The 24,949-nt window shown below is 38.8% G+C and overlaps 2 protein-coding genes and 1 long non-coding RNA gene across 3 annotated transcripts; 2 read left to right on the forward strand and 1 right to left on the reverse strand.

The window, feature by feature from the left end:
• The first annotated feature begins 2,454 nt into the window (after positions 1–2,454).
• LOC114135960 (ubiquitin-conjugating enzyme E2 variant 1-like) lies at positions 2,455–6,544 on the forward strand. Its single transcript, XM_028003685.1, has 4 exons — positions 2,455–2,597; positions 4,207–4,355; positions 4,963–5,088; positions 6,016–6,544. Exons 1-4 carry the CDS (start codon positions 2,576–2,578, stop codon positions 6,160–6,162), a joined length of 444 nt encoding a protein of 147 aa, XP_027859486.1. The 5' UTR covers positions 2,455–2,575; the 3' UTR covers positions 6,163–6,544.
• Positions 6,545–6,925: 381 nt separating this feature from the next.
• On the reverse strand, positions 6,926–7,839 carry LOC114135961 (uncharacterized). The gene is made up of 2 exons (XR_003593707.1): positions 7,604–7,839; positions 6,926–7,569 (listed from the first exon to the last, which is right to left on the reverse strand). It is a non-coding gene; the product is annotated as an uncharacterized LOC114135961 (long non-coding RNA).
• A 663-nt stretch (positions 7,840–8,502) lies between these two features.
• serinc3 (serine incorporator 3) lies at positions 8,503–23,246 on the forward strand. Its single transcript, XM_028003883.1, has 10 exons — positions 8,503–8,932; positions 11,439–11,591; positions 12,501–12,694; positions 14,720–14,799; positions 14,881–15,018; positions 15,116–15,285; positions 16,155–16,245; positions 21,210–21,411; positions 22,440–22,673; positions 22,804–23,246. The coding sequence occupies exons 1-10, from the start codon at positions 8,894–8,896 to the stop codon at positions 22,937–22,939; spliced, it is 1,437 nt and encodes a 478-aa protein (XP_027859684.1). The 5' UTR covers positions 8,503–8,893; the 3' UTR covers positions 22,940–23,246.
• The last annotated feature ends 1,703 nt before the right edge of the window (positions 23,247–24,949 follow it).

The following is a 24,949-nucleotide window of genomic DNA, read 5'->3' on the forward strand; positions in this document are numbered from 1 at the left end:
CTGTCAAACACGAGTCTGAGAAGGAGAGTGATTCAAGTGGTCACCTCTAACCTGCCGCCATCGTCTGTTCCTGCTTGTATTTGCAAGGTTGGTAGCAGGTTGAATATAAAAAATAAAATGTGAGGTGGTTATATTAATATTTTCCAACACCTGACTCTGACATCTGAAGGATTTTGACTAATAGCCTAGTAATAACTAACAATAACTTACTAATAACACCTGGATAAAACCTGGATTTGAATTATAACTGCAAATTATACAGTTATAATTCAAATCCAGATTCAAATATACTTTATTGATCCCAAGGGGAAATTTTTTTTGTTGTAGCTCATATTAATTCAAAAAATTTTTTAAAGTTATTGTAGATAGTGATGGCTATTAGAAGGAAAGATCTTCTGTAGTGGTCTGTATTACAGCACTCTGTTTTTCTAAGACAGACTCAAGAAGAGGATGGTCAAGGTTGTCCATAATTTTATTAATTTTGCGTCATCATCTCCAGAGAATCCTGAGTCGTCCCCAGAACAGAACCAGAATCAGAACAGAACCAGCCTTCTCTATCAGGTTGCTTCTCCCCACAACAGATGATGGCAGAAGAGACGACTCTCTCAACAATGGACTTATAGAAGAAATGCAGCATCTGAAGTAGTCACATCCAACTCATGGTAACAAACTATGTGTAAAGTCTTGAAACATTACAGTGCATAACTGTGGCATAACTACTCTGTCCTCGGATATCAGTTCAGACAGAAATTTCTACCTGAGAACTGTGTTGCTAAAATGATGAAATATCTCCAGATGGTTTTGAAATGTTCCAGGTATGCATTGGCTTTCCATATAAGGCTAATTTCTCTAAGTAAATTTGGAAACTTAAGACTAAATTCAAGATTAAATCAAATTTACCAAATGAAAACCATTTTTTTTACTTTGGAATAATACCTCATTAACAAGACTTTGAGGTCCCAGGACATGTTGGGCAAGAAGTTGAGTTAAGCAAGTAGAACAATGAATGTACCCATTCAATTCAATTCAGTTTATTTATGTAGCACCAATTCAGAACAAATGTCGCCACAAGGCACTTTACAAAAAAAAATCATTTCCATTCAATCATATATTCCAATGGATCCTCGTTATCAAACAGTACAGGATGCTCAATTAATTATTCAAAATAGATTGAATAGTTTTGAAGAAAAGAAAAGATTTCTTCAAATTAAGTTAGTATTTGAAGAAATACTAACTTTGGATTATTTTTTGATGTTCATGAAAATAAAAAGTTATAAGCAAGAGAGGGAGAACAATTAAGGTGATGGCAGCATTACCTCAGCCGATGTCCTCCGGGATGGACTCACAGCCAATCAGATCACCAGACCAGGTGAGAGAAAACAAAAAGTTAACAGTTGAAATAACAGCAAATAACGCAAATTGGAGAGGAGTAGAAAAAGAAAAATGAGAGAAAAGTGGTGAGTTTGTCCTCCGGTAGCATAAGAACATGGCAGTACAACAACACAAATTGCTCAACGCCAGTCTAACTGTAAGTTTTATCAAAAGGGAAAGTTTGAAGAAATACAGGAAGACAGTGTGTAGAACTGGGAGCTGGTTATAAAGCTCCCAGTTCTTTATAACCTGCCGAAAGACGAGTGTAAAAGAACGTAAAACCACTTCTGTTCTGCGTTTCCTCGCTCTATTTTAGGTTTTGCTCCACGCAGACATGTTGTCATGGCAACAGACAGGCGTTCAAGCGCCTCGGGAGGAATGAACACCGAATAAACACAAACATGTTTCCAATCAATGCAAAACGAAAGACGGACGTAACGACACCAAAACCGGAGCGTTCAGTCCGTTACCATTTTGTAACATTTGTGTTCAGACGTTTAATTGATCTGTCGGAGTGTACAGTAGGTGTGTGTTATTTTAACTGAACCGCAACACGGAACTGTGCTGCACAGGACAGGTACATGTTACAGATTTCAAAGTCATGTTGTAGAATAACTGACCTACTTCCCATTTTACTGACCTGTGAAATGTGATAGTCTTGGACCTTTGTTATCTAGCTGTCGTAGTGTTGACAACTAATAACAAATCATTGCATCCTTCTTTTAGATTTTTTTTTTTTTGCCTGACCCGAATCCCGAATCAATGCATAGCGGGAGCGCATGTTGGGCGCACTATAGGTCACGTGATGTCCAATTCAGTGGTATCAGTAAATATCAGCTTCACTCAGCTTGCTGCCTTCTGTCCTCGCAGCTCCTCTCGCGCTTCCCGCTACACTCAGAACGTCCCCGGCAGGAGTCAGGTTACATCGAGTTGCATTCAATGTTATCGGAAAAAAAGAAGTTCACGTTCTTAATGTCTAATTTGCCTAAACTATTTCCTGAATTCAGTCACTAGCGAGGGTGGCAAATCAATAGAGTTGCAAGGCGTTATGTTAGTTGAGCAACTGTTACCCCAGTAGTCCCGTCCTTGCGATAATGCATTTACATTAACTTGCCAACCGCCAATAAAGTCAAAACAAGCACGGGGTATAACGTAAGCGGGAACGAGCATTGTACGTGCGCGCTATCACGGCACAGTGACAAATATGGCGGCCGCCGCCGGATCAGGTAGTCATTCTTTCTGTCTTTACCGACAGTTTTTAATAGTACGTTGGCAAATATTTTCCTCCCCGGTGCAGTTTATAACGCGCGCCGGTTATCTCTTCATTGGTTATCGGCTTTGTTAAGAGTCCAGCAGCCCTTAAGTTAGATTTCCTTCGTGATTGAATGTGGCAGGATGCTGTCACCAAGGGTGCTTTAGCTAGCTAGCAGGTCGAACCGGTCCCGGGTTTCAGCAGCTGTTTCATAGCTCCGTTAGACTCATTGTCCTGGTCTATCTAAGCGCTCGGGGGGAAGGCTGAAATATTCCACCGTTTAAATCAGGGCCGGCATGAGCCAGAGATTTTTGCGGCTTATGTGGTCTCTTAGTGGTGACGCCCCCTGTTATCTGAGGCGGCAGCTGCATCAATGGGCTCCTCTGAGATGAGCTTACTGGAGCCACGACATTCCTGATAAATCCTCGTAAAACTTTATGCTTTTTAAAGCTCTAACAATATCAGTACCTGAGTTAAAACTTTTGTTTCTCCCAGTTGGACAACTTGAAAGTCTGTATAAACATTGAGCCTCTGTTGCGGTTTAGATACGTCTGTGTACCTCTTCGTGTTTAAAATATTTATTAAATTCTACCACCTGTGCAGCTTATGTCCTTGCCAGCAGAGGGCGCACTCACCATTAAACGAAGGAAGTCTATTAAAGCTCAACCAGGAAGAACATGTCTGGTGCAAACCCGTCAAACAAGGAAGAAGATAACAATAATAATAATAATAATAATAGAGATATGGTTTTAATGAGTCGCCGAATCTGTGGCGTTCTAATTGAAAAGTTATGAACTTAAAAAGTAAAAAAGAAAACGGGGAAGTCTTTTGTGAATAAAGACGAGTACATCTCTATCCACACACAGCACCAAGTAACACTTTTAGACCGCGGTTACATCGGATTAGCATATATTAAAAATGTTTTCAGCTATTCTGCTCTCTGACATTAAAACACATCGAAGATGTATTAAAATAAAATGGAAAACCAGAAAATAAGCCACACAAACATAACATTTGAAACATGAGGATTTGTGTTACTTTCTCTTTGTATTTTTTGAGCCTAGTAAACGTGCCTCATTTTATACATAGTTCCTCAGTAAAGGAAGGAAAGGTGGAAACCACTAGTTGAGACTAGGACTATATAACATCAGAACATCATGTGGTTCAAACATTATTATTCAATATTGGTATTAGTGTGGACACTGGCGGTAAAGTGATGTATTTTCAACACATTGTGCAGCTGTGGTTTGAGACAAACGTAGCTTCCTTCTCTAAAGGCTCTGAAAAGGCGTCACCTGCAGGTATTATCTACAGAAACGTTTCTCTTCATCGACGACTTGTTTGTGTAAGCCAGTGTTTATCGTTTTACGTTCATGTTTTAGAAGTTTTTCTGCTTTGACACGCCTGACTCAGATGATTGCGGTACAGCCATCAATTTTTATCAGGTGTGCTGAAGTTGTAAAACAAAACATCGAAAACATGCAGGTTTGTGTGTATCAAGGACTGGGGTTGAAAAGTAGTGATGTATTTATTTTTCAATGTGTTTCTTTTTCTCTCACTGTGTGTGTGTGTGCGTATAAAAGGCGTTGTTGTTCCTCGCAGCTTTCGGCTGCTGGAGGAGCTGGAAGAAGGTCAGAAAGGTGGTGGAGACGGTACGGTGAGCTGGGGCCTTGCTGATGATGACGACATGATGCTAACTCACTGGAACGGCATGATTATCGGCCCTGCTAAGGTGAGCCCCCTCCCGGCACACACACACACACAGAACACGTTTTTAGAATGGAACAAAGTGTTTTAGCTCTGAATAAATAGGTGATCAAACCAACGCCGTAGCTCCAGAGTGACCACACCTAATGGTTTTTGGCTGCCAGCACATTTTTGTCTGGACATAAACTTAATGCTAGTGAACTTGTAACTTGTATCAGCTGACCCCACTTGGCTGAAAATCTAAGCAGTGGACCAATCAGAAACATTTTCACCGTCCCTGCACCGAAGGTTCCTGAAAATAACTTTGGGGAACAAAAGTTCAGGCTGGTTCTGGTAGAAACCCAACTATAGAAATTCCTGCCCTCTCTCATTTTTTGCTCTGCTGGACCATGCTATGGCGTGAAACTTTGTGAATAATCACGTGAAGAACCAACATATAAGTGTGATCACGTTTTGGCAACTCTGAGTCTTAATGTCAGGAATGAGACTCTTAAGTTCAAAGGCGTCTGACACCAGAAGCCTTTGAACGCGGTCCAAAGCAAAGCTGGACCCAGTCAGAGGTTCCTGTCGGGGGTTTTTCTCCCCGTTTTATACATGTGTACTTTTTTTTTTATTGCCTGTTTTCATTTCAGACTGTTTATGAAGGCAGAATATACAGTCTGAAAGTAGACTGTGGTCACAGATACCCAGAGTACCCGCCTATGGTCCGCTTTGTTAACAAAATCAACTTGACTGGTGTTAACAGTTCAACTGGTGCGGTGAGTGTCTTTTTTTTTTCACACATTTTTGCTTTTCTGATTGCATAATGATCTTCTATGCTAGCCCATGTGACTTACGGATAGTGTTTTGTGAAAAGTTACTTATTTGAAAGGCTTTCAGTAATGGAAAAGCACGTCTTCCCTCATTTGTAAGGTGTTGCATGTCGGCAGGCACAATATTATCGGCATTGGACAATATTGGCTGTAAATTTTAATATCGAACATAGGTCATTCTGCCAAAATAACTCACTGGTGTAAAAAGAGTTGTTTGTATGACAAACCAATGACGATATCGGCAGCACAGCACAACGTCATGAGAAACTGTTAAGTATTAATCCACGACTGATGTGCTTGTGAGCAGGTTCAGTTTAGTTTTGTGAAGATTTACAAATTTGCGCTGCTTGAGTGTTGTCATTTTCTTGGAGAGAGCAGATGTCATGAATAAATTTGTCATTAAATATAATGCAAATTGAAAGTGTGGCATCGTTTTCAGCTTCCTTTTTAGCTTTTGCATTTGGTGTCACATGCAAAAATAATGCTGTATAGAAAAGCCATATAGTTTCAGTAAGTAAGTATAAGAAAAAATATCAGTATTGGTATCGGTTATTGGCCAAATGAGTTTTAGTATATTGGCATATCGACCAAAAATTCAATATTGTGCATCCCCAGTTGCATGTATTTAAAAAGAAAGAACTAAATAAGTAAACAAAGAGTATTTAAAAACATGAACAACACCAAACAAAACCATCATTCTTTTTATTTTTTTGAAAAGTCAAGACATGATGGTTTTTCATTTCAATTTAATGGAAATTAAATGAAATTTCCGCGAAATCAGTTGTAACAACAAACCCCAAGTAAATTGAGTTGTAACATATATTTGACGCTGAAGTAAGACAGATGAAACGAAGGGAGCGTTTCTTTCCTCAGGTGGACCTAAAGTCTGTGTCGGCGCTGTCCCGGTGGAAGAACTCCTACAACATCAAGATGGTGCTGCAGGAGCTCAGGCAGCACATGATGATGAAAGAGAACAGCAGGCTCTCCCAGCCGCCTGAGGGTCAGGTCTACAGCAACTGAAGCTGCTGCTACTGTCAACACTCTCACTCACACACATATACAGATATATATATATGCACACACTCTCTCTCTGAAGGTGTTCAACCATCATGTTATCCAAGACTGTCAGCCCCAACTTCTTCCTTTCAGAGCCTTCCGTTGCCCGGAGGACCCAGCCGCCTCACCCGCTGCCCAGCCGTCTGTCACGCTGGCCAGCGGTATAAAAATAAAAGAAACAAAAGTCTTAGTCAGCTTTTATTTTTTTCCTCTTTGCATCCAAATCGCTACCTATCAAATGGTCTGACGGAATGTATCGGCGTATTCTGGGATCATGTGAGGCTGTTGACATTTTGTGCATGACGAACCACAATCTGCTGCAAATGATCCCCAGCAAAAACGAAAACTCCCCCCCCCAAAAAAACCCCCAGACGATTTACCACTTCGCATAAGTTACCTTCACATTTCCAATCGTTCCCGTTTCTTCCTGGTGTAAACTTCTCGGGACCTTTCTTCAACTAAGCATGTCCAATACAAGGAGATGAACATCTTCTTGACGTTGTGTATCAGAGTGTTGCTGCTTTGTTTTAACTTGTTGTTTTTCTTTCTTTTTTTTTTTTTTGTGCCAAACTTCTGTGCCATATGTCTCATAGTGCTTTGTGCTAATTGTTAGCAACCACTGGGAAGAGGGCCAAATGGGGGCTTTGAAGGGGGGTGTGGGGGGCGTTTCTGTGAGGATCACCACTGGAGAACGTTTTTGTTCAGCTTTGTTGTTTTTGTTTATTTTTTTCCCTGTGTATTCCATGGAATTGTCTCTTCTTTCCGTCGTTCAGCGAACGCTCACTGAAGACGACGTACGGCTTTGGATGTTTATTTTGTAATGGGGTAGAGCCTAATCAGGGTGACTGTCACCTGTTGCATGGTTTTATTTGAATTAAACATTATTACTTTTGCACACAGTTGTATTTTGTATTACTGTCTATACACTTTGTGTGATTAAAAATCCTTTATATATATATATACTGTATATATATATATATAGAGAGAGAGAGAGATAATGAACAGAAAAGAGGTAATGCTATCAAAGCTCATTCTGTTAATACTTTTATTGTTCAAAAATGGTGGAAATTCTTAATTTTGGTTCAGGTAAAAAATGCATCTCTTAGTTAGGTTCACTGTTGTGATGTCTCTAAATTGCCTTTAGGTTATAAAGCTTCCGTTACACAGCAGGTCTTGGTGTTCAATTCCAATTTATTGTCTTTTTATTGTCTTGATCGTACTGCCGCAATGACACTTCTATGTCCACATGCGCAGAAGATGAACGTTGCTATGATTATGGAGAAATGATTGGAGGCATAAACGGAGAAAAAAAAATGTGACTGGAATAAATCTTAGTGGTTTCAGTATCATCATCAAAATGAACTGACCTAACTTGGATTAATAGCAGAACTAAGTGATGTTGGACGTCACATCCTGAGCAAAATTGAACAAGTTGAGAAAATGTTAAAGCAGTCGTTTACACAAAGTCTTAGACTTCCACACAATATGACCAGGTTTCCCATAGTGACGCCCCCTCATTTTGCTCTCGGGGTCTGGCCCGGACCGGGTCAGATCAGTATGAATGTTCTCAATGGCCAGTTGTACCACAATGTGTTATAAATCACATTAAATAGTTAAAATATTAATAAATAGCTATTTCTGCATTCAACAAATAAAATTAAATAATAATGAACGTCTTTTAATTTTAATTACTCCCTTCAATAGTTAGTCTTTTTTTTATATATATATACAGTCAAAATCACAGATTTGTGGAGCTAATTTATAAATATTAGCAAGGAATCTTTCATATGTGCGCTTATGTATGACAGTAAATGTGACATTTTGTTCCCCCACATCGATCACTAATGATAACATGACCTCAAGTAAGTAGCATAAGAAAGTAAAAATGTATTTCTATAGCACCTTTCACACACACACACATAGATCACAAAGTGATTAACAAAAGCAAAAAAAAAAAAAAACTAATTTAAAAAATACCTTTAGTTGTTTCCTAAGAGTCGGGGCAGTGTGGGGACAGTGGGAGGGCGTCCCCGAAAAGCACGGTGTCCACTGGTTTTGAAACGGGTTCAGGATGCAGGATGACTCGAAGATCTCAGCCATGAAAGTTCAAACCAGAATTTCAAAATAAATCCAAAAGTGCAGGAAGTCGGTACAGTGAAAGAAAGAACAAGAGTTATCAGAATCACTTTTGCTATTGAAAGTAAAAAGGTTTACAGGCTAGGAAAATATTTTGATGTAGTGATGAAAAAAATAATAATAAAAGAAAATATGAATAGGCCTATAAAACATTTCAAAAGAAAAACATTTATGCACTTGTGGAGTAGCAGGTGGATGAAGTGGCAGTGTAATGTCTTAGGGCTGGGCAACGTGGCTGAGAAACATGTCACGAAACAAGCTTTTCATATCAGTCGGTTTTAACGAGACTCTTAATAGTTGATCGCCTACTTTTGTTTTGATGAAAAGCTGAAATTGCTTTTCCACGAGTCAGCAGGTCTCAGGACACCTACGGCAGCGCGACGCTCTAAGCAGATGAGGTGTTTAACCCACAAGCCAATCAAACTGAACTGCAGCGTTTCAGAGTCGGACCCGACAGCCGACTGGAGCAGCTTCAGTCCACGGCTCAAAGGAAAACCTTCCTGCGAGGCAGAGTGAGAATGTGACTGGGACAAGGCTGCTGTAACGGAGCACGCCGGTTATGGGGGCTCTCCAGGGGATCTTCACCTTCACAAGCTGTGTGAGTATTCACACATTTTCTTTCTTTCCTCTTAGATGGCATTGGGGATTTTTATGGTTAGCAATGGTGCTGGAGTCAGTGTTTTACTGTAAAAGAAAATGTTTTAACTTAAGGAAAATATTATTTAAAAATAAAAATCAAATGAACACGAAGGCAACCTATAAAATAAATGCAAAATGTACAAACGACTGTTTAATTTATCAACAGTTTTAAATTGTTTTCTAGTTTAGAGTCGTTTCCTGTCAATTTTCACTGTTAAATATGCAGCTTTTTCTTTTCTTTTTTAATGTACCATCATCTCCTTACGTGGACTTTCATGTGACAAATGAAAAGCAAATGTTTTTGTCTGAGACTTTTTGGCCAGCGTGATTATGTTTCAGTGCCAAGGCATATGATAAACTGAGTAATTCAATAGTCCATTGAGAACAACTGGAGATGCGGAGGCACTAGATCTAACACAGAGAACCTTACATAAGTGTAGGTCACAGTCCAGAATTTCCATATAGCTTAATCTATTTTTTTCTATAATTCTTTAACAACATTCTTCAAAAATTACAGCTATAGATCAAAGCAACTCATTGTATCCATAGCAAATATTCAAGCTAATGATAATAATAGCAAAAAGAGGAAGTCTTAGTACTCTAGATTACTGAACAACCTAATATAATAGCAGTAGCTCTCTGTGCTGAGTTGTCCACAGTGAAGGAGTTTCTTGCTTTGTGGTCAGAGAGGGATTAACTATCTTCCAAAAATGTCTTTCTGGTTCTGTCATGGTTGTTTGGGTGTGTCCTGTGATCTCCTTTAAATTGCCATGGCCCACTTCGTAAGAAGATTAAACTGACTTTGTTTACCTGCCAGGGGTATTAACATGTTGACAATCCTCTGGTGCCTTCCTTCGACTCCGCTCAGCTGTTGCTGCATTGAAAAAATAAAAATCCATGTGCAGAACATACTGTATGTTTGTTGGCTGCTAAGTTGTGCTATCTGCCTGGTATAAATCTGTCAGTTGTACCTGGTATTTATTGACATGATGCCGACAGACGCACAAAAATGAGTATCTACTTTTAAGTTATTTGCAGCAACAGAGGCACAGATTTAGTTGTGTTTCAACTTTGTTTTAATATGAGCATCGTCTGGATTAAACATCCTGTCTCTGTTCCCAATGTAAGCAAGTGCTTTTGTCTGATGCAACTTTCAACGCCATGGACATCAGGGCTTGGTCACTGTGTCAATATATTCTCTGACAGTGACTCTTAAAACAGAGAAATCTTCCAAAGATAATTGGCCTGCAGGGTCCAGCTGGCTGGTTCGTGTATTGGTGGTGGACCCAAATGCAGCAGGCATTAAGGTTGGGCGATATGCAAGATTTTCCCAGTCCAACAAATGGCAGTAGGCGATATATTCGCGCAGGTGATGTTTGAACCTTTTTCAATAAGAAATTACAAACGATATTGAGAAGCCACCCTTTTAAATGGTGTAGTAAAATGTTCTTATTAAATAATAGCAAAACACTGAGTCAATCAAAGAAATGCGCGTTTATCTTTAGATATTTCATTTAGAAAATCAGAGTAAAAGAAAAACAATGAGATTCTTGGAAGATCAAACCCAGAGAATGAAACTTAAAAAAACAAACATTTCTGTATTTTGCTTACGTGGCCAAGGGAAATATAGTCAATTGGTCATGTTAGTATGGAATTTTCCATCAGCTTCCCTCCTTGAGGATTTTCCCATCAGAGAAAAAACAAAGGAACTTAGTTTTCTTTCCACATCTCCGGCTTGCACCTACTGTATGTCCTTGGACAGAGCGGATTCAGTAAGTTAAAAAAACGATAACAACTTCTCAGAAATCTTTTATCGGGTCCCGCTACCCCAGTAAATAAAACAAAGTTTTCTTCTCCCACCACAATTGTCATATATCTCAAGTAAATAATTTCGAGATAGTCCCGTGGAATTGCATGAACTCCAACGACTTCAAAAAATTTAAATGAATGAGTAGACTAAAAGACATTGATTGCAAAATTGTACTTTAGAAAGTAGATGCCGATGAAAAAAAAAATGTTTTCACAACAATCATCCTCTGGTCTGCCGAGTTTTAATCTACGGTAAAGTTTCACTCCTAATCTTATATCATTAGGAAGGACCCCCTATAATCTCAGTGGGAAGGATCCGGGGTAAAAGACCTAGACTGGGTGAAATAGTTACATTACTTTTGAATAAAATCCATTCGGTTTTCTCATTATTTAGGTGGAGGAATTTTTGAGAGAGCCATTCCTTTTATCCCTTGAGTTGCATCTGTCAGTTTAAACTGAGTGACATTGAGGGTCAGGATGCACACTTGTTTAGGAAGGGAAATTGTGGTTCCTAGAAATTAAACAAATCTGTCTTCAGACACATGTAGAGAGTCCTCCTGTCCTTATAAAAAAATTATTTGTACATTACAGATAACCACATTTACCCGCAACTTCTAGGCTCCTTTCTATTCGGTACAATTCGTTTGTTTCCCCAGATGTGCAGCAATGCTACGTGTCCAGTTTGCGGCTGCTGTCCAAGCAGCAGGAACTCCACAGTGACCAGAATCATCTACGCTTCCATCCTGTTGTTGGGTACCATTGTTGCCTGCATAATGCTCTCACCAGGAATGGAGCAGCAACTCAGAAGGGTACGAATAAATTATGCAATCACAGCGTAGACGGAGTGGTTATGTTTCTGAATAAAAAGGTGACAACCCCCCGCCCCCACCTCCACAAAGATAGGTAGACTGCAGAAAATATACTAAATTTCCACACAATGGATCCAGAGTATTCGTAAGTGTTAAGAGAACACAACCGTGCGCGAATAGCTGTAATCTGCAAATACTGAAGATTTTCTCTAAGAATGCTTAGAACTGGGCGTGCCATGGTGACGTAGGAGATAACGCGACCCATGTTTGGAGGTTCGACTCCCGGACCCAGCGACATTTCCGGCGATATTTGCCGCATGTCTTCCCCTTTCTCCTTCCCCCTTTCCTGTCAGCCTACTTTCATATAAGGGACACTAGAGGCCAAAAAAGACACCCTAGAGGGGAGAAAAAAAAGAAAAAAGAATGCTTAGAATTATTCTAACTGTTCAAACACCAAGTACAACTTAAGGTGCTTTAATATTCACAGTGCAAACCTTCTTAGCCCCATCTTCCTTATCTCTACCTCTAAGGGTTTCAGAGTGTCAACGAAACTAAATGCTGCTCTGGGTGAGCTGCTTTGCAGACGCCACCCAATAGCATTTCAAGCAGCATGGCACCCAGGTTTTTCAGCTTCCCAAGCTGCCTTTTCTTTGGAATATTTATGAAGAATCCGTGGATTTTTTAGCTAATAATAGAGTTACGTTCCACACAAAAAAAAAACAATGAATAGGTGAATCTACAAGTACTGAACCAGGCGCATGTCCACTGTTATTGTTCCTCTGAATTTATCTATTTAAGGAAACCGCTGGCAAGACCTAAATTAGTTTTAGATACTGTGTAGGGTCAGGTGTCAGTCTTGTTTAAATGTGAAGTGCAATGCTCAGATTGTTCCTCTTTTTTTTTTGTCAGGTTCCAGGCTTCTGTGATGACACGGAAGGCTTCTTTATTCCAGCCCATCAGGCATACTTGAAGTGTGAGATGTTGGTGGGCTACAAAGCAGTGTACCGCTTCTGCTTCGGCATGAGCATGTGGTTCCTGAGCTTCTCCATTTTTACACTTAACATCAAGACCAGCAGAGACCCTCGTGCTTCCATACACAATGGGTAAGGACTGAAATAGTGGCAGGAATATTTAGCCTATCGTGAAACAAACAACAAATCCTCAGGTTAGCCTCACAGGGGCTGGAATCATCCAGCACCTCTTACATTATTCAAAAAAAAAAGAAAAAAAAAAGGCGAAATAAAGAATTAAATTGTAAATGCAGTTGCTATGAGCTTTGAAAGCTAAAGAAGAAACATGGCAAGATTGGTACACAACTTATTTAGTAAGGAAGACTGTTTGAGTCTTTTTTAATTTTAGTGACACTGGTTCAGGGGAAAAAAAGTCAATGCATCACATTAGAGCTGTCCTATCTGCGTTTAGAGATTCTGGAACTTACTTTTGAGCTTTGGGACGTCTTTGTCTGTGAAATATCTCTGTGGGATTCCATGTCAAGAAGAGAATGCTCCAAGGCTCTAAAATCTTGGTTCTCAAACACTATGGATTCAAGGTATAGGTATTTTACTATCAGTCTACAAATGACAATATAATAAATGGTGGGTTCTCTCCTCCCCCAGTCCAATAATGGTGAAATGGCCTCTACATTGTCCTTAGGTGTGAGTATGTGAGTCTATGGTTGTCTGTCTTTTGTGTCTGTTTCCCTCTCCTCTCATGGACTTTTGACTTGTTTAAGATATTTCCGCCTTGTATTAGGAACCACTCCCCTTGTGACATTGCAAGGAAAGCAGTCCTTAGACTTGGGGGATGCCCAAAGTGGGTCCTCGAGGGCCGGCATCCTGCATGTTTTAGTTCTCTCCCTGGTTTAACGCACCTAGATCCAATGATGGCTCGTTAGAAGGCCTAAGAAGAACATTGACATGGTGAAAAGGTTGTTACTACCACCAGGGAGAGAACTAAAACGTGCAGGATGCCGGCCCTCGAGGACCCACTTTGGGCACCCTCTGCCTTAGACGGATGCATGGATGTTACTATAGAAGTGAGATTATGGATGTTTGTCAAGTTTCAATATTTTTCAGCTTTTCACAGCCCAATATGGCATGGCTTTTATCCACTTTGCCTTGGGTCATGTGACATTGCATGTTCTCCATGAACTGTTGGGGTGCCACAGTTCTGTGCTGCTGAGTTCCTCAAAACTGTGTCGTCAAATAATGTTAAGATAATAGTTTAGAAAGTTTACTTGTCCTCTAATCTATTCCTAGCTGGAGAAATTAAAACATACAAGAGAATACTCAAGAGAAACATCTTCAAATCTGAAGTAGAAAAAGGTTCAGTATAGATGATCATTAAGCCTTGACTGGCTGAAGGTTAAGAACAGACACACAGGCTAACATGGAAGGATTTGGTTCCATCATCTGGTAACAGCATGAAATGTTTCTGCAACAGGGAACAGGTCCTTGCCTATTTCAAATTTCCACACTTGGGATTCATAACAATTTTTCTTAGGTATGAGTGTGTGTGTGCGCATGGTTTAGTTTTGCTCTAGGACAAAATATTTCTCATTATAAGATCTGGTGAATTCACAAATACAGATAGGCTTTGTATGAATCAATCAGCAATATCAGATGCAGTGTGTCAAAAAAACAAAAACAAATCAAGCTTAGGTTGTTTTCATGCCTGATAGTCCGTAGATTTGGTTCAATTGGGAACTAAAATTGCAACATTTGTTAAATTTTCAGCTGGTGTGTTTTCACACCGTACTGTGTCTACTGAACTAAACCCTTTGAAAACCTATAGAGTTGTGCTTTTGTTTTGGTTGTATTTACCCAGAATGCCCGGCGCAGTAGTTCACTTCCTGCTCTTGGATGGCTCTCTGGTTCCCTTGACATTCACATTCACTTTCAGCTGAACCCAGACCTAGGTTTGTAGGCAGACAAGAGTTTTATATTTTTGAAGTCCGATTGTACTTTCGTACCTCCCCAAATGAACCGAACTTTCAAGACAAACAAACTAGAGTTTGATTAAAGTGGAATAAACAGGGATGGTGAGAGCACAGCTTTGATTTTGGTGAATTTATCACACAATTATAACTGTCTTATTATCTAACTGAAACTCATCATATTTATTTTCAGATACTGGTTTTATAAGTTTGTTGCCTTGGTGGCAAGTACAGTTGGTGCCTTTTATATTCCAGATGGGCCTTTCACCTACAGTAAGACCTTTATATTTTTGCTCATTACAGCGTCTGTCAGAGGAGTAACTGAATGACCTGTGTGGCTTTGTGTTGTTGCAGTGTTGTTTGTCATAGGCTCTGGAGGAGCTTTCTTTTTCATTCTCATCCAACTGGTGCTGCTGGTGGACTTTGCTCACTCATGGAATGAGTCTTGGGCGGAAAATATGGAGAAAGGCAATTCCAGGGGCTGGTACACAGGTCTGTGTCTACAACTGCAACTATGTGTTTAATAGTGTCTTTTCAAAGACGTAAATTGTTTCCGCCACATAATTTGTTTTGTGCTGTCTGTTTTTAGCTTTGCTGGCCGTCATGACCCTTAACTACGTCACTGCGTTTACTGCGGCTGTATTGTGCTTCATCTTCTACGCCAAGCCTGATGCTTGCTTCATCAACAAGTTCTTCATCAGCTTCAATGTGATGCTGTGCGTCGTGGCCTCTGTTGTTTCTGTGCTACGCAAAGTGCAGGTACAAGAGATTTGGGCCTCGTCAAACATATTTCAGTATCACTGAAGCCCTGATAGAGGAGGTTCTTAAAATGTACAAACAAAATTTAAATATTGCATCCTTACTTAAATAATTAGAAACATTAAAATGTATGTAATAATTATGTCCTTAGTCAGCATAATGCAAAATTACAATATGGTTAACTGTGGACTGGTTAACCATATTAACCAGTCTATATGGTTAATGGACTGGTTAATGGACTTTGGGGTGGGGCTCAAATGGCCATCCCTCTTGATACTGGCGGACTTTGCTGAAGCAGTGGTCCATTAAGTTCTCCAAAAATTGACATTCCCCATTGATGTGGATACATTCCCGAGAAAAAACAATTCAATTTAACCAGACACTTCGAAGAGGCTCTGATGCTGGGAGACGATGTAAGGAATACTGTGCGTTAATACACGCTAGAACCGAACATTTGGACTTGTTTACTTGTACCTTCGGTTGGAGCCGGTTGGGCCTGAAGGCTTTGGGTCATTCCCAAAATCACTGGCTCCAGGGCCAGTTGTGACTTGTGATGTTTTTGAGCAGGATCCTCTTTGACTGTTGCACAGTCTCATAATAAAAATAACAGATTTTGTAATAACGAGGCTTTAGGAAAAAACAAGAGATATTATATCATAAATGTAAACTACAAGTCCATCTGGGGCCCCTCAACAAAGTGGGTGCCAATCTTGCGAAGCAGTCCAAAGTCAACGCTTTGTCTTGTATTTAATTTTTTTAATCACATTTTTTAACACTTTTTTAGTTTTTCAAACAAAAAGCAAACACATGCAACCTGTCTAGCAAGTGCAAGATTAATAGATTCATATTCTTTCCATTTGTATTCACAGGAATTTCAGCCACATTCAGGACTACTACAGTCATCTTTCATCACCCTGTACACAGTGTTCTTGACCTGGTCTGCTATGACGAATGAGCCTGGTGAGAATATATATATTTATATACATGTTTTATTTGGCAAGGAGATGGCTCCAGATATTGATTTATAGATTCTAGACTTTAACAAAGCTGACACTATTTCTTGAATTTTACAGAAAGCATGTGTCACAATTGAGTTGTGTTGGGTTTATAGTTTTGATTTATTTGCTATCTGTTCTCCATATTATTCTTATTTTGATCAGATCAACCTTGTTGGGACCTGCCGTAGCAAAGCATAGGAGGCATTTCAGCAGACTGTTCAGGTTCAAAGTTGTTGCTTTTAGAAAAATATGGCCATGTTCCTTAAGGTCTTATTGTTATTTAGTTTTATCACTTTTGCATGCATCTTGTGACGAACTCAGACAGGATGGTATTTACAGCAGTGTGTACAGGCATATCAGTTGTTCAGTGATTTGTTTTGTTTATAATTTATCATCAATGACAAAAAAAAAAATCACTTTTCTGCCAAATGCACAATTCTGTTAAGATAAATAGTTATTTCAAAAGAGCAGAAGAAATCTTATGTTTTTTGAACAATAACAATATTTGTTGTAAATCTGCTGCAAAGAGATGAGCGCCTTTTCTGGTATCCAAGTGCCACGAAGTAAATATCTGATTTTTACTTTTGTAAAATTTACCAACTGTAGACTCCATGTGTCTAAGCAGATAAGCTGTATTTCAAAAGAGCTTATGTTTTATAAACAATAATAATATCAATTAAGAGATGAGGGTTTTTTTCTGGCAACGAACTGCCATAAAGTATAAATCAGATTTTTACTTTTTGTTGAATGTCTTGTTTTATAATTTATTTATCATCAATGACAAAAAAGAAAATCAAAGAACATTTTCACTTTTCTGCCAAATTCACCGACTGCACAATTCTGGTTAAGTAGTATGTAGTGTAAGTTATAGTATTTCAAAAGAGCAGACGAAATCTTATGTTGTTTGAACGATAACAGTTTTTGTTGTAAATCTGTTGCTAAGAGACAAGGGCGTTTTCTGGTAGCCAAGTGCCACAAAGTTAACGTAATTTTTCCTTTTCAAATATAAAAATCAGAAGGCAGTGCATTAGCACAAACATTGCTAATGTAGCTACAGCCCTCATTAGCAGTATCCTTTCCCTAAAATAAGCTGTTTAGCTATTTTGTTTGTTAGCCATGTTTAGCACATGCCACTGCCAGAATGTAGGCTAATATTAGCAGTTTGGCTAATTTAACTTATACGCTAATTTTAACATACTGAGTGGTGTAAGTCCATGTTACTCCACATGCTTGTGACTCTCCACATGCTATCGAGTACATTGTAGCTCATTACTTCATGCTAAATTTTAGCATCGGAACGCTGGGTTCCAACGGATGGGCAAATTTTTCAGGCCCCGTTTAAATTTCTTCAGAAATGTTCTAGTTTCTGTTCTGTTTTAGTTCAGTCTGTTAGTTTTTTTTTAACACTTAGATTATTTTTATTCATATTTACTTCTTGTGCTTAGTGTTTTATCTTGGTTAGATTTGAACTCCCAGGTCCCGTTTGTGTTTGCCTGTCCTCGCTCACAGGCACGTGGTTTTGTTTTGCACCATTTGTTTTGAATCACTTGGGGCAAAACTGTAAGTGCAATATTTTTTCTCAACGTGTGACTCAAAAATAAATTGTGTCCACTTGTTCTGGAGAAGCGTAACCGTTGTTCAGTGTTTGTGAAAGACTGGGAAAAATCTCTTCAAAGTTCCGATAAAATTTTCTTTCAGACTTCAACTTCACAGTTATGAGGCATAAATACTTTTGCACCATAAATACCTCCATAAACGTAACCCCGTTTTGTTCACGTTATAGCCACAACTATGGAGTGAAAATAGTGTCAAAAAGATTTGTGTGTGCGTAAAATGATTTGTGCGTGCGTAACAGGATTTGTGCGTGCGTAAAAAGATTTGTGCGTGCGTAACAGGATTTGTGCGTGTGTAAAAAGATTTGTGCGTGTGTAAAAAGATTTGTGCGTGTGTAAAACGATTTGTGCGTGCGTAAAACGATTTGTGCGTGTGTAAAAAGATTTGTGCGTGTGTAAAAAGATTTGTGCGTGCGTAACAGGATTTGTGCGTGCGTAAAAAGATTTGTGCGTGCGTAACAGGATTTGTAAACCTTAAAAATAAAATACATGTTGAAAAAGTACACACAAATCACCTGGTACGCACACACAAAACTGCAGTTACACACAAATCCGGTTACGAGTGCACAACTATTTTTGAGACTCATTTCACGCCTCGGTGGAAGCTCCAAGATTTGTGTGTAGATGGTGCGTTTACATGCTAGTAAAAGCTGGGACATCTGAGTTTTCTTCGGAACTGTTTCTTTTTTCCACAGTTCAATACATATTTCTCTCTTTACTTGTCTCGTGGCTTAGACATATTTTTGTGAGAGAAAAATACATATGTCATTACACCCACGTCTACTTTTTAATACTATAAGATTGTTTATATATGAATCCGCATTTGGGACCTATTCAACTGTAATTACTTGGGTAAAAAATTCAACCACTAGGTGGCGGAAGTTTATTCCGCTCTGACTGGGAAAAGCCTTCATTCAAACTGAGAGAAGAAACAAGAGAATGGCGGGTCAGCCGAGTGATCATGTTCGTGGTTTACCGTCCGAAGTTAGTGGATGTTAAAATTTGCATGTTTTCCTGACCGTTGTAATGCGTATTTTTTAGATTATTTCAGATTACGTTTTACGTTTCAAGTAGTTCGACCCAAAGTTCTCGCCCTTCTATAGCAATAGCTCATGTCTACGTTAGCTAAGCTACTATTAGCCCTCGATTAGCATCGGTCCAGTTTAAAACAGAATCTTCCTGGCCCATTACAGCCATGTCTACGTTTATCACCATGCTCAGCTATTTTTATGATGCCGACAATAATGTAGGCTTAGGTGACGTCTTTTATTATAATTTATTATAATTATATTTTATTAATTATCTGGCAGATAATTAATAAAATATTCCATATTTAATTTGTATATGTCCTTTTTCAACTATGCAATTTATAAAGTGAAAAATTGAACACTGACTGAAATGTGGAAAACACATACATTATTAGCACTTTTTGGGGACAATAGAAATATAATTTCACTAGATGGCTACAATTACAATTTAGTTAATGTGAAGCACAACTTAACATATTATCTGTCCAAAAATGTAAGTCATCACATGGAAGTAATGAGAAATGTGGTTTGCTCATAATGAAGTAACAGAAATATTAATATTTTAAAGATTCAGCCGAGTTACTACACTTATATTCAGCTGCTTACAAAGGCTTCAGTGTTGGATGAGGTTATATTTTCAAAATTTGAAATATTGATGATCTGCATGAATCTAATATAAAAAAACGGTGCAGATGTATATGTATGGCATAGAATACATTTGTACATTTGTTAAGAGATGTTCTACGTATTTATTTCTGGTACGAAAGCAATGACCATCATATTCCAGGAAGAAATGTAGAGAAGAGTAAATCTTAAGTGATTACAGTAAGATATAAAATATACAGGTGATAGACGAAACATAAGTCTGTAGCAGAACTAAAAAAAAATTTAAATCAAAAACTACAATTAGTGAGGAGAACTGGGATGAATCCTTCAAATAATAAAAGACGTCACCTAAGCCTACATTATTGTCGGCATCATAAAAATAGCTGAGCATGGTGATAAACATAGACATGGCTGTAATGGGCCAGGAAGATTTTGTTTTAAACTGGACCGATGCTAATCGAGGACTAATAGTAGCTTAGTTAACGTAGACATGAGCTATTGCTATAGAAGGGCGAGAACTTTGGGTCGAACTACTTGAAAAGTAAAACTTAATCTGAAATAATCTAAAAAATACGCATTACAACGGTCAGGAAAACGTGCAAATTTTAACATCCACTAACTTCGGACGGTAAACCACGAACATGATCACTCGGCTGACCCGCCATTCTCTTGTTTCTTCTCTCAGTTTGAATGAAGGCTTTTCCCAGTCAGAGCGGAATAAACTTCCGCCACCTAGTGGTTGAATTTTTTACCCAAGTAATTACAGTTGAATAGGTCCCAAATGCGGATTCATATATAAACAATCTTATAGTATTAAAAAGTAGACGTGGGTGTAATGACATATGTATTTTTCTCTCACAAAAATATGTCTAAGCCACGAGACAAGTAAAGAGAGAAATATGTATTGAACTGTGGAAAAAAGAAACAGTTCCGAAGAAAACTCAGATGTCCCAGCTTTTACTAGCATGTAAACGCACCATCTACACACAAATCTTGGAGCTTCCACCGAGGCGTGAAATGAGTCTCAAAAATAGTTGTGCACTCGTAACCGGATTTGTGTGTAACTGCAGTTTTGTGTGTGCGTACCAGGTGATTTGTGTGTACTTTTTCAACATGTATTTTATTTTTAAGGTTTACAAATCCTGTTACGCACGCACAAATCTTTTTACGCACGCACAAATCCTGTTACGCACGCACAAATCTTTTTACGCACGCACAAATCCTGTTACGCACGCACAAATCGTTTTACGCACGCACAAATCGTTTTACGCACGCACAAATCGTTTTACACACGCACAAATCTTTTTGACACTATTTTCACTCCATACACAACTGTTAAACTGCTAGCTTCGTAATTTGAATAATTTGATTGCTAGCCGTTTATAAATATCATCCTTGTATTGAATCTGGACCTAAAATGCAACATCTTACTTCCCGCACTCCATCTCGAATCGCGTCACCTTTGTGCCTCATTTAAAGTCATGTGACTGAAACTCATGAAGCATTTCCATGGTTTTTATTAATACTTGCTTGGCAGGATTTGGATTGTCATCAGTATTGGAACCACTGATTTCCACTTTGCTTAAATCCTCCCAAGAAATATCTTTCAACGATTGTTTTTGCTTTAGCAGTTTCCTCTTCTTGGTGCAGGCTGAACATTTTTGTGTTGCTGTGTACAGATCGAGAATGCAACCCCAATCTGCTCAGCATCTTCCAGCAGATCACTGCTCCCACAGTTTGGCCCCCGGAAACAGAAAACCAGACGGCCGTGGTGATCATCGGAGCCGAGGAACCTGATCAGACGTCCCCCTACTTACAGTGGTGGGATGCCCAGAGCATCGTGGGGCTGATCATATTCGTTCTGTGCATTCTTTACTCAAGGTAAAAAAATAAAAATTTAAACCAATTCATTTCCATGAGAATTTGCCAAGGGGTTATTAATCTTCCTGTTAAGGATAGAAAGCTGTACTTGTCCAGATTGGGGAAAATCAGCTTAACTGTGAACCAAAAAGCATATTGTGTCCTGAGTAAGTCTGGATGAAATCTGACTTCCTGGTTTGTCGATGTAGGAAGTTTAGTTTTGTAAACGTCACTCAGTACAATTTATGAAGCTGGGCGGACTGGACAGATCGCCTAAAAACTTTGTGACAAATAAGAAGGTGAAGGAAATCTAAATCGAAGTAAAACAAACAAAACATTTGCTATCCAGAAATGATTCATTTTATCCCTTGAAATGTGAAATAAAGAGCAGTCTAGAAAATCAAACATCTGCCCAGACTCACTTCTCATTTTCCATACTTGCATGAAGATTTTGATTGGCCTGTTTTGGACTCAAATGACTGTAGACATAAAAACATTAGACACAGAGGTTATAGAAACTGATGAAGTTATATATATTATATAGCTGTTTTCTGTCCTGGCCTGTTTGGTTAGGTTAGGCCTGTTGAGGTTACTTTAGGTTGTTGTTTTTTAAGGAAAATATGACAATATCTCACCTCTGCAGCAAACAAATTGCTATTAAGAATGTGTATCAATCAATGTTGTTGCTTTTAAACTGTTTCGTAGTTTGTTTTAAACTTTTGCTTTGGTGTGACCAGGTTGTCGTGTGTTGCATATTTCTGCCCAGGTCCCTTTTGAAAATGAGATCCAGCTCTCAATGGGTTAAATAGAGGAAATTAAAAAAAAATAATAATCTCAGTTTCACTGTTATCATAATTTATTGTGTCCACGCACCTTAAGCACCTTATTTGGCTGTGTGGCAGTTTGACACCAAACAACGCGAACAATCTACGAGAAAACTGGAACATAATACGTCGTCGTGCCGTTATGTTACAAATAATCGTGGTCATGTGAAATATTTCGTATATATACGATATATACCGATCGTCACCGATATCTCTTGTCCGCAGCATACGCTCCTCCAACACGAATCAGGTGAACAAGTTGACCATGGCCTCCAAGCAGTCGACTGTCCTCATTCAGGGGTCCAGCAGCAGCGGCAGCGACATGTTGGAGGGCCCCAGGGGGCCCAGGCGGGCGGTGGACAACGAGCAAGACATGGTCCAGTACAGCTACTCTTTCTTCCACTTCATGCTCTTCTTAGCTTCCCTCTACATAATGATGACACTCACCAACTGGTACAGGTCAGTGACCCCTGCACTCTTAAACATTTAGCTCGACTTTAAAGTTTTCATTGGGGACAATTTGTTCACCTGTTGTAGAAATGTCTCATTAGAAAACTTATTTCTTTGTGTGTGATTCTCCATTTCACAGCCCAGACGCAGACTACACCATAACAAGCAAGTGGCCAACAGTGTGGGTAAAGGTCTCCTCGAGCTGGTTGTGTTTGGCCCTTTACATTTGGACCCTTGTGGCCCCTATGATTTTCCCCAACCGAGACTTCAGCTGATGCTGTGACGAGGGACAGAATAATTTCTTGTGGAGATGGACCTGGAACGGCGGATCTGTCTGACCAGGATTTGTTTGTAGAGAATTGGCGATCAGGTTAAGTGTGCCAAAAGATGAGCAATCCACGGAAACATCTGTTGTGTGATATACAGCTTGGGGTTCACCTTATGTACCATTTAAAGGGTGTATCTCTGCACTATGCATTTATTTATTTATATATATATCTCGTTTGTGTTTTTGACCTTAAAATAAGAAGTACGCTGCTCTTAGGGAAGACAAAACCAGAAATATGACGTATTTTTGAAGAGCTTAACATGCACCTAAGAGAGAATAGAGTCTAACAAGAGAATAATAACCCAGAAGTCAACACGAGAGCCTAGTGGCTTCCTGTAGTCAAGAAGGGGAAGTGGAGAACTACAGCCAGATTAAGTTAGGATTTTTATCAAGATTTGACAGCTAATAATCAGAAGGATAATGTTACTTGGACACGTGGTGATGGGCTACTGCTGCACGTAGGCAACGCCTGATACTTTCACAGCCTTGAGATGTTGCTCAAGGCCGTGGGACTGAGTCTATTCCCTCGCTCTCTTCCTTCCAGACTGCTTTCAAACTAGTTTATGAAATCAGAAACACATGGCAGTTTCTGAGTTCAGAAACATGCAGCTTACAAAATATTCTATCCCAGACATGATAACGAGTCTTATCAGCCGCCTGGTGCATTCCACAGAGCTATCACTCCTAAACTGCCTGAGACTGGCCGCACAGAGCTCTCCCCACCTCTCTTATGACCCTGCACAGAGTTAAAAGAGCAGGTTTAATGACCCGAGATTAACACACATCCCATACAATATTTTCAGACTCAAACATGAAGTCTGAATGGAAGATTAATACTTGAGCACCAACTATAAAGCCTTAAAAATGCAAACATTTTAAAAAGACTTCAAAAAATAAGCATTACTTAGCCTGGTAGGGGCACAAGTAAAGCCTGGTGGCCCGCCAGGCTTATAATACACTGGGGGAAACCCTGTTATGCTCAAGATTTTTCTGAATAGTTTTCATGTTTTTTATATAGTGATCTACAAACATTTTCAAATGAGTGTATGTGGCCTACACACTTTTAAGAATAGAATAGAAGTACTTTATTCATCCCAGCAGGGAATGTGATCTAACATGAAACGCCACTAATTATACTAATTTTGGTTAAATTGTGGAATATTGCATTTAATTTAAAATGCTCTAATAATTAGACTATGCGTTGATTAAATCGTTTTAATCAAAAGATGTAATTTAATCAAAACAATTTAATGTTTTGTTGTAGGCGAAAGCATTAAATTGAAGCCTACTACAAACAACGATAACTCAATCTAATATTTCCACTAAACAGAGTCTGGAATGTTCAGAGTCAGCTGCTGTATTTTTTGTTTTGTGAGATGAGAAAACCGTTTGTGTAGATGTTGAGAAGAGAAATATATTTTCATTAACAGCTTTATGTTTTTTCCAGGGTTTATCATTTAAATGACTCATTAATGTACCCAATGCCCGTGTAAACAGACATGGGGTCTTATGGAGACACCCTCACAGGAGTGATATTTATCATTTGTATGATTATTATCAATAATAATAATAGAAATGATGGTGATATACATTTTTTATCAACTACCTGTGAATGATAATTTGACAATTGTTTAACCTAAAACACAAGAATAATGCTTCATTAAATTTTTTTTTTGATATTCCGATGTTTATCGAGGGATCTTTGATCAATAATTTTTTCTTTTCAGTGGTTGGACTGTCAGTTATTTGACTTGAAGCAGTCAAAAGATCCTATATATCTCTGTAGATATGATAAAGTTTAACTAGTAATAAATGCCAAGGGCAACTATTGGTAAGTAAAGTTTATTTATGAAGCACCTTTCACAGATATAAAATCACAAAGTGCTGTACAATAAAAATCCATTTTAATTTTTTATTTTTAATCTTTATTTTACAAGGATAAAAAACCCAAGAAAGC

This window comes from Xiphophorus couchianus, chromosome 20 (assembly GCF_001444195.1).
Source record: "Xiphophorus couchianus chromosome 20, X_couchianus-1.0, whole genome shotgun sequence".
NCBI classification, from domain to species: Eukaryota; Metazoa; Chordata; class Actinopteri; order Cyprinodontiformes; family Poeciliidae; genus Xiphophorus; species Xiphophorus couchianus.

Coding starts and splice junctions, on each gene's coding strand:
- LOC114135960 (XM_028003685.1), top strand. CDS start 2,576: ATGGCGGCCGCCGCCGGATCAG. Junction 4,356..4,962: donor TGATTATCGGCCCTGCTAAG/GTGAGCCCCCTC, acceptor TTTTCATTTCAG/ACTGTTTATGAAGGCAGAAT. Junction 5,089..6,015: donor TTAACAGTTCAACTGGTGCG/GTGAGTGTCTTT, acceptor TTCTTTCCTCAG/GTGGACCTAAAGTCTGTGTC.
- serinc3 (XM_028003883.1), top strand. CDS start 8,894: ATGGGGGCTCTCCAGGGGATCTTCACCTTCACAAGCTGT. Junction 11,592..12,500: donor TGGAGCAGCAACTCAGAAGG/GTACGAATAAAT, acceptor TTTTTTTGTCAG/GTTCCAGGCTTCTGTGATGA. Junction 14,800..14,880: donor AGATGGGCCTTTCACCTACA/GTAAGACCTTTA, acceptor GTGTTGTTGCAG/TGTTGTTTGTCATAGGCTCT.